The sequence below is a fragment of the Euleptes europaea genome, chromosome 2 (genome assembly GCF_029931775.1).
Source record: "Euleptes europaea isolate rEulEur1 chromosome 2, rEulEur1.hap1, whole genome shotgun sequence".
Lineage (NCBI taxonomy): Eukaryota > Metazoa > Chordata > Lepidosauria > Squamata > Sphaerodactylidae > Euleptes > Euleptes europaea.
In genome coordinates, this window is record NC_079313.1 from 114,400,340 (window position 1) to 114,415,207 (window position 14,868).

The window sequence follows — 14,868 nt, forward strand, 5'->3', positions numbered from 1 at the left end:
ACCACCTCATAAGCATAGTTTGCCTAGTAAACGGTCGGGATGTAATGTCACCCCATGGGTCAGGAATGACCTGGTGCTTGCACAGGGGACCTTTACCTTTTACATAGAAATAGTCCAATTAATCCAAATAAGCCAAATAGTGTAGTGCAGAAGATAACCTAGTCCGTTAAAATGCAATTAAAAAACTAAAACAGTGGAGCAGCTGGATGAAGCTGTTTATCCATCACCATCTTGCCTCCAGGCCTTGTTGATGTCTTATTATATTGTTTTTACTTTGTGAGCTGGCCTGAAACAGGTCCCTGGAAAGGCAGCATTGGGGATGCCAGGCTCCAGGTGGTACTTGGGATCCCCCAGAATTATAGCTCATATCCAGAGATCAGTTTCCCTGGAGAAAAATGGATGCTTTGGAGGGTGGCATTCTACCCCACTGAGGTCCCTGTCCTCCTCAGGCTCCATCCCCAAATCTCCAGGAGTTTCCCAACCTGGATCCCAACCCTATCCCCTCCATCCCCCACTGGAGGCTGGGGGGACCTGACAACCCTAGCCAGCATGTCAATGTTATAAGTGAGTAAAATAAATAAACCAAAGGCTTATTAAGTACCAAAGGCAGGGATGTTGTGTGCACTTGCTCTTTTTTGTGTGGTCTTTGAACCTGCATATTGCTTTTCTGTATAAATCACGGGGTATTTTTTCCACTTTATTTTTCTAGAATAATTTCCAGCTGAACCAGTAGGCCAAGGGCATCCTCGCAAAAAAAAGAAAAAGAAAATCAACATGTCCCTGACTTGTGAATAAAGTTTGCCAGATCATCCTCATAATGGGTTGAAGGAAATCACTATCGAGCACCTACGCAATAAAAAACTTTATTTTGGAACGTGTGGCCCATTTTTGAAAGATGTGGTGAAAAAAATTCCTTAAACGGTCTGATGGAGCATCACCTTTTAAAAAATAATGTTACTTTAATTTTATGGGAGCTCTCGCATAAATCAATCAAAATCATATTTGAGAATTAACAGGGCATTGTTGTTAGCTCCTGTCTTGTGACAGGGAATGTACTCTTTTCTTTTTTTAAATTTTATTAACTTTAATAAGATACAACAATAGAGGAAATACAAAAAAGGAAAGAAATTAAGTTACAGTTGAAATCCAAAATTAAACAATGAAATCCAAAATCCAACCATGTCAAAAATTCTTCACTGAAACTTTCAAACTATACAAAAAAAACAGTCACGTATACTCAATTTATTTTGACTTCCCAAGCTTATTCTGGTTGATATTCTTCTGTCTCAATTTTGTCCCGCATTTTGTAAATTACTCTATATTAAAACGTTTCCCTTTTCCCTCTAAATTAAGTAGCTTTTTATTTTTTAGAGTAATCCATTCTCTTGCCCATGTCAAACAAGCTGCTTCATAATAAAGATTTAAGTCAGGAAAATTTAAACCTCCTCTAGATTTATCATCGATTAAGTTCAAGTATTTTATTCTTGCTCTCTTATTTCCCCATACAAATCTTAATAACATTTTAGTCCATGTTTTAAAATAGACTCTATTTATTGGTATTGGAATAGTTTGAAATAAAAATAGAAATTTAGGGAGAGTATTCATTTTTACAGCTGCAATTTTCCCCATAAAGGAAATCTTAAGGTTGTTCCAAGAACTTAAGTCATTTTTGATTCTATTTATAAGTTTAATATAATTATTTTTGAATAGGTCTGTATTATGCTTTGTGAGCCAAATTCCAAGGTATCTATTTTTTTTAACTATGTCTAAGTTTGATAATTGGGATAATTTTTGTTTTTCTTTGTTACTAAGATTAATTTCCATAATCTTAGATTTTTGTTGATTATTTGGAGACTTGAAATATGACCAAAATCCTGTAAAGCTTGCTCAATATGTTCATAATCATCTACTGGATTCTCAGTAAATAGTAATAAATCGTCTGCATAGGCTCTGTATTTATAGGTATATCCCCCTACCTTCACTCCTGTTATCTTATTGCTATTTTTAATTTGAATATTCAAACATTCTAAGGCTAGAATAAACAAAAGGGGAGACAAGGGACATCCTCTTTATCATTAAGTTCGTAGATTTTTCACCATTAATTATCAAGTTAGTCATCTGATTTTTATATATAGCTCTAAATACATTCAAAAATTTACTTCCCAATTCAAACTTCAAAATCACATGTTCAATATATTTCCAATTTAAATGCTTTTTTTTTAAATCGAAGAAAAAATGCTATTTTTTCACTTATGTTTTTATTTCCAATCTCTAAAAGATTCATAAGATAACGGATGTTCTCATTCAGATTTCTTTTAGGAAGGAATCCTGTTTTGTTCATCACTTATTATTTTTGTAGAATGTTTTTTAATCTGTTTTCCATAATTGACATAAAAAATTTGTAGTCACAGTTTAGTAGAGTTATAGGTCTAAATTCACTTATATCAACTGGAGAGCTTTCCACTTTAGGAATTAATGTAGTATTTGAATGTTGCCAAGAATTTGGGATACACCCTTCTTCTATTATTGCATTCATTGTTTTTAATAAAGGATGTCTTATTTCCTCTCTAAATGTTTTGTAAAATAAAGCAGGAAAACCATCTGGACCAGGTGTTTTTTCAGTTTTTAAATTATTGATAAATCGAGTTCTTCCACGCTTATTGTATCATTTAATTGATAAATTAAACTTTCATTAATTTTAGGGATTTCAATTTTTGATAAGTACCGTATTTTCCGGCGTATAAGACAACTGGGCGTATAAGACGACCCCCAACTTTTCAAGCTAAAATATAGAGTTTGGGATATACTCGCCGTATAAGACTACCCTCTCCCATAATACTAGAAGGCGGGGCCATCTGCTCAAGCTGGAGGGGGAGAGATTCAAAACAGAAGTTTTATTTTTTTCACACAACGCACAGTTAAATGGTGGCCAGGTTCTGAGCCGAGAGCGAGGCGAGTGGGTAGAAGCGCCCGTAGAGAAACCACCTCTAGCAGTCACAGCCGGGCAGATGATCACCCGTGAAAATCTCCTGCCGCAAAGAGTTTCTCTGACACCATAGGGGTGGGACCTTCTGCACGCCGAGCGGGTGCTCTGCCATTGAGCCACGGCCCCTCCCCTATGGGCCGGGGCATAACGCGAACTACACATTCCAGTGTGCCTCGGCGCGGCCAACGCAGAACGCGTTTTTGCGCTGTCCCTAGTGGGGCCAGGTAGCAGCCGGCGGGGGAGTCTGTCAGGCGCTGACGGGCGGCCGGACGCGCCCAGTGTGCAGCTACTGCTGCTGCTCCCGCCGAGGCGCGGCTGATGGGTTCAGCTGCTCGGGGCTGCCCAGGCGGGGCCGAGGGTGAGGGGGGGCACTTTGGTCGCGACAACGGCTCTGGCCATGGACGAGAAGGCGGGCCCCAGCGTCTTCTTCAGCAACAATAACAACAACGCGCTGTTGCTGGCTCCGACTCCCAGCCGGGCAGTGAGCGCCCTCGCCGGGCTCGCCTCCCCTCCCTCCTCCGGCGGACATGGACATTCTCCAGTCCGGCTCGGAATTCAGCACCCGCCCTTATACATCCGGCATATAAGACGACCCCCAACTTTTGAGAGGATTTTCCTGGGTTAAAAAGTCGTCTTATACGCCGGAAAATACGGTAGTCTTTTATATCTAGTTCATTAATATCTTGTACTTCATATAATTTTTGGTAATATTTTACTAACTCCTCTTTTATAGATTTTAAATCATGATATATATCTTTACCAGATTTTACTGATGTGATCCTATTGTTGTTATTTTTTGTCTATATATTTTAACAATTTTGTCAAATGATTTCCTATTTTATTTGCTCCAAAAAATGCTTTTTGTTTCATTTGCTTCATAGCTGATTTAATTTCTCTATCTAAGACATTTTTAACTGTTTTTTCAAGATCTCTATATCTTTTTCCAAATTTTTTTTTACTTTTCCTTCCTTTTATCTCCTTTACTTTACTACTTTTCTCTTCTATAAGAGAATTAATTTCAGTATAGTTTTTGCTCTATCTTTATGTTTGACAGCCGCCAAACGTATCAAGTTCCCTCTAAGGACTGCTTTAAAAGCACCCCATAGTGTCCCTATGTCAACTTATTGAATATCGTTTATATTAAAATATTCTCTAATCTGCTCTCTTATTATATCTACATCTTTTTTTGTTTTTTAGCAAATTTTCAGGAATCTCCAGTCTCCCCTGTTTTTATTAAACTTATATAGTTCAACATAGATAGCTTTATGGTCTGATAAAAAATATGGTTTCATTTCTACTTGTTTTGTTTTATCAATAATACTATTTGAGACCCAAATCATATCTAATCTGGATTCAGTCTTGTGACGAGCCGATAGGTGGGGATAATCTCTTATTAATGGGTTTTTACACCTCCAGATATCTACCATCTCGTTATAAGTTAAATATGTTTTGAAAAATTGGGGTAATTCTCTTTCACCTATTTTTCTACTTTTTTCCGATCTCTATCTTCAATATTGGAGTTGACCATATTAAAATCTCCCATTAGTATTAATTTTTTGTCATTGTAGTTTGTTAATTTACCTAATAGTTTTTTAAAGAAAAGTTTCTGTTTTTTATTTGGTGCATATATTCCCACTAAGATTAACTTTTCTCCATCTATCTCTATCTCTACTATTAAGACCCTTCCTTCATCATCTTTATAAAGTAAAGTGGGGTTCCACATTTCTTTTACATAAAATACTATTCCTCTCTTTTTTCTATTTATAGCTGAAATAAATTCTTTACCTAATTTTTTCCTTTTAAGTCTGTCTGATTCATCTGATTTAATATGAGTTTCTTGAAGACAGATATAGTCACATTCAAATTTTCTTTAAAATTTCAAAATTCTACCTCTTTTTTTGCCAAAAAAAAAAAAAAAGGGAATGTACTCTTTTCATACCCCCCATATATGGAGACTTTTCAGCTTAGCAGAGTTGTCAGGTCTCCTTCCACCCCATGTTATGTCACCTAGAAGTGACATCATGTTGCTCTAGGAATCACTGGGAGCTCTATGGTTTTATCACAGAGTTTCCAGCAATTTCTAGAATTACAAAACGTCACTTTTGGTTTCCCTGGAAGTGATGTCTTGTGACTTGCTGAAGGCCAAGGAGCCCTTTAGTATTAAATTTATTAAATATTAAATATAATATTAATATCTGTATATTCAAAATGGAATAAATCAAGATGATCTGCACCCCCTACAACATGGACTGGATCATACCTACTGTGTTTTGTGACAAGGCTTTCTGCCTCTCCTGCAAACCTGTTTCTTTGGGGATTTCTGTGGGGCTTTTTATGCTTGCAGAAGAGGTGCCTTGAGGGAGAGATGCCTTGAGGGATCATTTGTTATGCTGGTGAAGACTTTCTTGTTTGGTTTCTTATTGTACAGCAGCTACAGGTCAAACAAGTCAATAAACGCTCAGCAAATATAAGCATTCAGATATAAGCAAATGAAGGTTGTGCACTGGGACAAGCCCACACTCTCTTGTCTGAAGTAAGGAGTAACTTTTCCTCTGGCAGTCCATCCCTGCCTTGGTGATAGTTTAAAATCCAGCCCGGCACAGCCTTGGGTTGCTTTGGAGCATCATGGAAACACTGATTGGCTTCCTCCATGTGGGACTCCTTGCCCTCTGGGTAGGAGCCCCAGGCGCCTCTGGAAACTCGATATCAATAGGTAAGTTTGGACAATGACAACACTAGGACATCCTATTAACAGATTCCTGTCCTACCTGGCAGCCAATGGCCAGAGGAAAAGTTAATGGGAAAGAGCCAATGTCTTGTAGAAAGGTCCTATAAAGCTGCTGAAAGGAAAATGTTAATGTATCATTAATGTACAAGAGGGAGACCCACAAGGGCTCAAGAGGGAGAGGCTGCACATTTTCCTCCTCCACTTGCCTGATCACTTTTTTATTTTCTCTTCCCGACCCAAACAATCACCCATTTTCTCCCCCCCTTCAATCCACCCAAGTGACCAGTGTACCCCTCCCCGTATTAGAGTTTCTATTTTTATTAAGGTCATTTATACCCTGCCATTCTCCCCAGTGGGGACAGAAAGAGGCTTACATGATTCTCCTGGGAAGTTGGTTAGGATGAGAGTGTGTGACTGGCCCAAGGTCGCCCAGCAAGCTTCCATGGCAGAGCAGGGATTTGAACTCATGTCTCCCAGACACTAGTCCAATGCTTTTAACCAGCACACCATGCATTAATGTGCTTCTAACTGCTGTTAGATATTTGCATTATAGATTGACCCTTTATGCTGCTATGCTAAGGTTGCAGCTTATGAAACTGAGAGGCAAAGGCATCGTGTTCATGCAAGATGACGGCTTATAAGAGTGCGTCAGCAGCCATCGGTACTGATGCTCTGGTATGAACCATTGCCTCAGGATAGAGTCCAGGCTACTGATGTAACCAGCTGTAAGTCACTCGTTTCCTTACTTCATTGCTTTCGGATATTGTTTGCAAAAAAAAAAAAGATTGCTTAAATCTCTTCAGGTCAGCCATGCTTGGAAAAAGTATAAACCATAGCAGTTAATTGAAGAGACCTGAATGCTAATTACTTCAAATAAAAAAAAGGAAAGGTGGGTTGAAGACAAAGAGAAATCAAAGAACAATTTGCATTAAACTTCTTCAGGGGCCAGTAGCCAATCAATTATATATTGATCCAGGAGCAACTGGCTGTATGACAAGTAAAATAAGTTTATTTGAATAAGTTAATGATGAAAAGAAAGGAGAAACTCTATCTGGCAGATGGGAAATCTTTGAAAGTGTGTGGAATAGGAATGGTTGCATTGTGAAATGCCAGGAGATGGCACCAGAGAAGTGCTTATTAAGGATGTCATTTATGCACCAAAACAGTGGGAGACTTTAGTATCAATAAAATGCATAACTGAAATAATAAAAAAAAAGATTTGTGCTGGAAGTTATTCTAAGTGATGGTTTGCTGGTTAATTTCTTTTTTTCCAGGAAACAGAAAATTACTTTCAAATTAGATTTGCCATAAAGTTATTTGGAAAATAAATCAATGGCTCCCTCTACTGGCTCAGAGCAGAGACTCGGCCATCATTATAAAGACACTTATTTATGCAACTGCTTTGCCAGGTGTAATTACTGGGTCTCTTTGCCATTTTTCTAATTGAGCGCATTAGTAAGATATCACAGAGACCAGGTATGCTGAGTGGAGACATGCCTGAAAGATAAACAAGCATCATTATCCTCAACAACGGTCTGTTACTTGGACTAATTAATGTCTGTTGAATTTAATCTCCTTGGTGTGATGTGGCTAGAATTGGTTAGTCTGGGCCTAACCAGATTTATATCTCTTCTCAGCCGCGAAGCCTGGGCTATTCACTGTTTTGCAGCTAATTGTACCCCCAAAGACTGGCATTAAGATAAAACGGGAGGCTGAAGGCAACAAATGTAGCCCTGTGGTCCTTGGGATAGGAGGAATGCCAAGTAAATCAACATGTTTTAATTAAGAAAACACAGGTGTAATGACAGGCCAGAGGGTGTTGAGTTGCCACCATATCTAGTGGGTGTTTATAATAAATGCTCCTTCATGCGAAATCCAGACAGAACTGCCTCTTTCCTGACCAGAGTTGCCAGGTCCCTCTTTGCCACCAGCGGGAGGTTTTTGGGGCAGAGCCTAAGAGGGAGGCATTTGGGGAGGGGAGGGACTTCAATGCCATAGAGTCCAATTGCCAAAGCGGCCATATTCTCCTGATGAATTGATCTCTATTGGCTGTAGATAAGTTGTAATAGCAGGAGATCGCCAGCTAGTACCTGGAGGTTGGCAACCCTACCAGACCCCCTCATCTGCTTCCTTGTTCTCAAGATTCAGCTGCACAACGTGGCTCCCTTTGAGGAAGGAGCGTTAGAGGTCATTTCACACCACTGGTTTCATCGCTATATAAAATATGAAATCAAAAAGCACACACACATAATTGGAGGTGCAACACATATGAAAATGACATCCAAACAAATTGGTGCCCACCCTTCTTGTCCCTCGGTGACTGGGCAAGGCATGGCATCTTCCTGATCTCCTTGCCCCTCACTGAAGTTCAGGGAGATGGGGGGGTTTTCCCCCACAATCTCATTTTTCTTGCTTGTAAGTTCCTGTTTCTTGGGGGGGGGGTTCCAGTTCCTCATGTGTTTTGCGCCATCTAGAGGTTGATTTGATATCACATAGGTTTATGTCTGGCCTATTTCCCTGCAGATTTAAACTGCAGGTATTTATGCTGTACATAAACCTGTATGATAGCAAACCGACCACTAGAGAAAGCCAAACTCATGCAGAATAGGACACCCCCACACACACACACACACGAAGAAACAGGGACTTGCAAATGAGGAAAATGAGAATGTGAAAAAAGTGTGGGGAAATGGTGCCCACCATCCTTGTCCACTGTAGGGTTCCCACCCTCCAAGTAGTGGCTGGATATGTCACGGAATTGCATCTCCAGATGACAAAGACCAACTCCCCTGGAGAAAATGGCTGCTTTGGAAGGTGGACTCTGTGACATTACACTCTACTGAGGTCCTTCCCCACTCCAAACCCTGCCCTCCCCAGGCTCCACCCCCAAAATCTCCAGGAATTTCCCAACTCAGAGCTGGCAACCCTAGTCGACTGACAGCCAGTTGAGGTGGAGTGTGGAATCTTCCCCATCTCCTCCCCCAGAGAGGCAGGAAGAATACTAGGGATGCTATCAAATTTCATAGTCCTTGGTTGAAACTTGTGAGTCTTTGCTTTCATACCATTTCCCATTTCCTTGTGCTGAAAAAAAAATCCCTTTAGGCCATGTTCTAAAATGTGTTCTAGATGTCTTCTTTTATTGTCCTAAATAAAGGCAATCATCATTTGTTCTCAGAACCGCAGTGTCTTATCAGAGACATAGCTGGAGTATTCATTAGTAATACCAAAAATTAATCTTGTAGTCTTTATTTTTCACACAGTTATGTTCTTGTTTTCTTCAACAATCCCTCACAAAGCACTTTTTTTTTCAAGTTACTGGGTTGCTACATTGCCACCAGAGGGCAGAATGTGGCTAAAATGTACAAGCAATTGCAGTTTTTGTTTTCTTTTTGTTTCCATATTAGTGTTTTTCTAAGGACTGGTGCCCATTTTAAGCTTCTGGGCAGTGGGGCATCTGGTGCCTAGTGGGTCTGGTAGGGCAGAGGGCAGGGCAGCAAAGGTGAGGGAAGCCAAAGCAAACAGTGGGCAGAGACAAAGCAAAATAACTCTGATGTTGTGCCCATCCTTGTCCTTCGCAATGCTAAGAACACTTAAAAATCAAAATATCTAATTCTCAACATGGCCCCCATCAGTGGATACTTAAATCCAGAAACTGGGGCAACAAATGGACAAGACAGATCTCTCTACAAACCTGAAAAAGCCCTAGGTTTGCAGAAAAATCTGAAATCTAAAACAAAATAAACACATTGGGTAGGGGGTTAACCTGCAGTTTTAAGAAATGAATGCTGTCTGCAGTGGCCATTATGGGGGTTGCTTGGCAACCACAGTGGTATTGCCAGTCTTCAAATCTTGGTTTCTGTAAGTTAAAAGCAGGGGAAAGGTTCAGGGCCCTTTTCAGGGCAGGCTTGGCATTGGAGGGAAGACATGGAAGGGCTGGTTTGGCTTTCAGACCAGACTTGGAAGCAAGCACTGGGTGACTTGATACAGGGTTGCCAGGTCCCTCTTTTGGGGTGGATTTTTGGGACAGAGCCTGAGGAGGGCGAGGTTTGGGGAGGGGAGGGGCTTCGATGCCATAGAGTCCAATTGCCAAGGCGGCCATTTTCTCCAGGTGAACTGATCTCTATTGGCTGGAGATCAGTTGTAATAGCAGATCTCCAGCTATAACCTGAAGGTTGGCAACCCTAAGAACAAATATTATTATTCTAGAATGCTGGCAAGTCATGAGCCTTGTGGCAATGGGTCCCAGATAGGCCAATGCAGTAGGTTCTCCCTGTGTCACCTCTCCATCTGACGCACCCTGTACTACCAGCTCATCAGTGCCTTTACATCTGCACAGCCAACCAGATCTCCAGTGGCCAATGAGAAGCCCTGTTGGGCACAAGCCCCACCCACCCCTACTTGATGGGCTCCAGGAAAGGGTTGGAGGGTACCAGGAAACCCACAGACACCACGCTGAGGATCCCCGCTCTGTACACTTATCAAAACGACCGGGTCAGGTAGGCTCAGCAATCTGTCCTTGTCCCTCTTGCCATCCTCAGAAAAAAACAGTAAAGTTTGGATTAAAGTGAGGCTTTTGCAGCTGGAAGAACACATTCCCATTAGGAATAGACGGGAGGGGTGATTGGAATGTGAAATCAGCCATTCGCTAGTTGAACAGTTCGCTTCCTTATCAAGGAGGACTATTATCAGCTATTAAGCTGACATCTTCATATTGCCGCTTGATTTCATAATAATGCAATTATCGTGGCTCTTAACAAGATTAAATTGCTAATTGGTTTGATTAAGTTCATGCCTCCAAGCAATGGGATATAACAGAGCTTATGTTGTTAGACAATTGGAAATGACTAGAAATGTGAGGGAAAATAGGAGCGTTTTTCCCCTGTATCAAAAAATAATAGGCAATGAACACTATTTGCCTTGTGCTGCTTAATTGCAAGCACTTTATAAGCAATCCAAAGTTAATATTTAAAAATATTTTGTGCTTTCTTTGCCATTTTGTAGTGCAAAGTATGTAGGGTAGTTTAACTGGATTGTTGAGGGGGGGAGGGCCAAACTTTCCCTTGCAGCCAGTGTTTCTTTTGTGTTTAACTAATATACATCATATATTGTAGGAAATTCAGTTCTGGATAGGATAAAGTATAGTTGCCTATCTATTCTAACTAACTAGGATGGAGGGAGATCCAGGACATGCGTCCTTCCCTCATGGTGGCAAGATGGAGAAGAGTGCCAGTGTGTGTGAGGAGGTGGGGAAGAAGCAGGAAGGAAGGAAGTTTCCCTAAGAGTAGCAATCTACACATCAAAGGGATAGGTCAGAGCAGTAGGGAAAGGATGACCCAGCGCCTGATTCCCTAGTCTTGTCCTTCACTTCCAACAAAAGGTACTGAGTCTGACATGCCAGAGGCCAGCCCATAGCCCAGCAGGAGCTGGCTGAAACCAATTTCCCATAGGAGTCAATGCCTTTGCACAACCACATTTCCATCTTACAGAAACTGGTTGCAAGAATAGGCTCTCAAGCTATAGTCTTTCTTAACACTCATTTTCTGGGAAGCTCTGGAAGCAGCTCTTCGGGCTTTTCTGCATTGTTGCTGTGTTGCCAAAGCTCTATGTAGCCTTTGTTGTATCTGGCAGAAGGACACGGGTGATGCATCCAGTAGACGACATGCTAAAAGGATGGCTTTAAAAGGCAAGTCATTGAAATGTGCCCAGAGAGAGCAGCCCGTCCCAATGGAGACATGATAGAATTTTTTTTGCATCCCAGAAGTTCCTGGAGCACTGAGCATATGAGCAGAAAGAGGCCCATTGCTGAGTTTTGCTGGAAAAGCGCACACACCTCGAAGACAGAGCTAAAATACATAGAAAGACATAAAAACAACAATTAAAACATTGGTCAGAAAGGAGGGATCACTGAGGGAATGGCAAACAGACTTCAAACACTGGCGGAAGATGGCAACAGAAGGGGACAGATGAGTCTCCCTGGGGAGAGAGTTCTAAGGTTTTGGTGCCACAATCAAGAAAGCCATCTTCAGGGTTGTCCTCTGCCTGATCACAGAAAGTGGGGCTCCTGAAGCAGGTCCTCCAAAGATTACCATAGTGGTCAGGTGGGTTCATAAGGGAGTAGGCAGTTCTTCAATGAGTAGCCGCAATGTCTACCTCCTTGAGTTTGTTCCTATCTGCAACTCTTACACCTTCTCAGCCCAATCTACCAACAGTGCTCTTCTGTTGTGAAATCCCATGATTCCACTCGCAGATCAGTTGAAATGCATCTCCCATGGCTGCTCCAAACTCCAACCAGGACACACACAAGCATATTAGGTTCATCATATTAAATGTATCTATGCAGATTCCTAACTGATTCACTGCATTTGTATTAGGGATCAGTGACTGGAGATTCTTGTGCCAGCTGTGGCCTCCTAAGGGTTCTGCTTGACAATCCTCAGTTGCCTATCCAGAAATGAAAGAAGTATGTGAAAGAAATGGCATCAGTGGCAATAGGGCTTCTCAGTAGGCAATGTCAGGAGGCTGAGTCAGGACCTTGATCCACCCCTAAGGCTAATCCCACAGAAATTGAGAGGGGAGGAGCTGTGGCTCAGTGGTAGAGCATCTGCTTGACATTTAGAAGGTCTCAGGTTCAATCCCCAGCATCTCCAATTAAAAGGACCAGGTAGCAGGTGTTAGGAAAGGCCTGACCCTGACCTGAGACCCTGGACAGCTGCTGCCAGTCTGAGTGGACAATACTGACTCTGATAGACCAATGGTCTGATTCAGCATAAGGCAGCTTTGTATATTCATGTGAGTTGCTGGCCTGGGGATACCATGTACCACCTAGCATGGTACGTACCAATTGCATAATTGGATAAATGCCCAATATCAGAGCTTTGCATGCAGTAGTGATGTTCTTTGCTCCATCACTTTCAAGACACACAGCAATGTGCCCTTGAGTGCTCTCCAAAAGGCACGTACAAAACTAAACAGGCTGCAGAATATTTCATCTAAGGCTTGACCCAGACAAGGCCATGTGACGACTGCCTTTGAGTTCCCCTTTTGCCTATGCATGAATCATGTCTTAATTATTATTCATGCCAGGGGTATTTTGAAGGTAACCGTGCAATCTGCCAACAGAATGAAATGTAGACCGGTACACTCCTTGAGAATGGACATTCAAAAAGATACTAAGGTGACCCTTGAAGACAGATATTACCAGCACCCACAAATCTATCTTCGTATGTCATAATTCTTCTTGCTTTCTGCAAACTATGCAAAACTGAATTATTCAAAAGGGCTTTTCTATGCAGGCAACAGGGTAGCACTGTACAAAATGATTCACAAAGTTACTTGGACAGATTATTAGGGATTGTGGGCTATACTAATGTGTGTAGTTTGCTGTAAATTGGATCCTACTATGTAATCTTGCATCATTTAATGTGTAGGAATTTAGGATTACATCCATTACATTAATCCATGTCTAAAAGCACAGATATGGGTAATTTAAATTTCTGAGTTTTTTGTATTCCATTTATCTGTTGAATTAATTTAATTATTTTAATTATGTATGGTGCATCGAATTCTGCAGTGCAAGAAAAAAAGCTGGGTACAAATATTTAAAATAAATACATGCATATACAGTGAGGGGGAAAAGTATTTGATCCCCTGCTGAATTTGCCCATTTGCCCTCTGACGAAGAAATGACTAGTCCATAATTTTAATGGTAGGTCTATTGTCGCTGTGAGAGACAGAATAATTACAGGAAAAACCCCAGAAACCCGGAAGACAAAAGTCAGAGATTGATGTGCATTATAATGAGTGAAATAAGTATTTGATCCCCTATCAACCAGCCAGATTAGGGTTAGGGTTCTGCTGTCGACAGAAGCAATCCATCAGATTCCAAACTAGCCACCATGACCAAGACCAAAGAGCTGTCCAATGATGTCAGGGACAAGATTGTAGACCTGCACAAGGCTGGACTGGGCTACAAGACTATTGCCAAGCAGCTTGGTGAGAAGGTGACAACCCTAACCCTAACTGTCAACCTCCCTTGGTCTAGGGCTCCATGCAAGATCTCATCTCATGGAGTTGCAATGATCATGAGAACTGTGATGAAGCAGCCCAGAACTACACGGGGGGAACTGGCAGAGTAAGTTGGCATATAAAAACCAACTCTTCTTCTTCTTCTTCTTCTCAGTTGTGGAACTGCAATTTTGGAATGCCTTTCCCTTGGAGGCACACCCAGTGCTGGATCTGATGTATTTACTGTTCAGGGTGCAGAATAATTTATTCTCCCAAGCTTTTAAATTAGGAGTGTTGTTTCACTTTGTGTGTGCATGTATATTTACCATTGGAGGGATAGTTCTGCTGCTTAACTGTTGGATTAACATATTTGCTTCCTACTGGATTTTTACATTTTCCTATTATTCTTCTGCTGTTTTATGCTTCTAAATTGAAACTGTATTTTATAGTGATTCCCTATGCTGTCAGCCCTCCCAGGAACCAGCTTTCTATTTGAGGGTTTGAGATGCTTAAAGAATAATCAGTAACAACTCAGGCAACTGGGTCTGTCAACACACAAACAGCCCAGTTTGAAAGCCTTCTTCTGGTTCTGTAGGCCAGGGGTGTCAAACATGCAGCCCAGGGGCCGTATCCGGCCCCTTGAGAGCTCTTATCCGGCCTGCAACCCAGCTGAGGCAGCCACCCCCCAGTCCCGAGGTGTCAGTGGTCAAAGACTGTTAAATAAAATAAAATACTGTAAGAGAGTTATTGGTTTAAGCATGGGCATTTCCGCACTAAAGGATGAAACGTTTGTGAGACATTTAATGAAACGTCTTATGTTTGTCTGTCTGCACCATGACCCCTCATTTTGTCTCCTAGAAATGGGGGGACATGGTGCGGACAGACAAACATAAGACGTTTCATTAAATGTCTCACAAACGTTTCATCCTTTAGTGTGGGCAAGTAGCATGTTTGTGTTTTAAGTAAAAATTAAAGTAAATAAATAATATCATTAATTGGCTTTGCCTGTGTCTTCTATAAAGTTTGTATCTTTGGTACCTGGCATTAAATTTTATGGTACACATGGCCCAGGCCTAGAGTTGCCAGCTCCAGGTTGGGATATACCTGGAGATTTTTGGGGCGGAGCCTGAGGAGGGCAGGGTTTGGGGAT

General features: G+C 41.3%; 1 protein-coding gene across 1 annotated transcript in view; it reads left to right on the forward strand.

Annotated features, from left to right (window-relative positions):
- The first annotated feature begins 3,383 nt into the window (after positions 1–3,383).
- The window catches only part of KCNS1 (potassium voltage-gated channel modifier subfamily S member 1), a 68,623-nt gene continuing 57,138 nt past the window's right edge, over positions 3,384–14,868 (forward strand). Inside the window, exon 1 of the mRNA XM_056844877.1 lies at positions 3,384–3,467. Within this exon, the coding sequence (XP_056700855.1) occupies positions 3,384–3,467 (84 nt within the window). The remainder of the gene's footprint in view (positions 3,468–14,868) is intronic.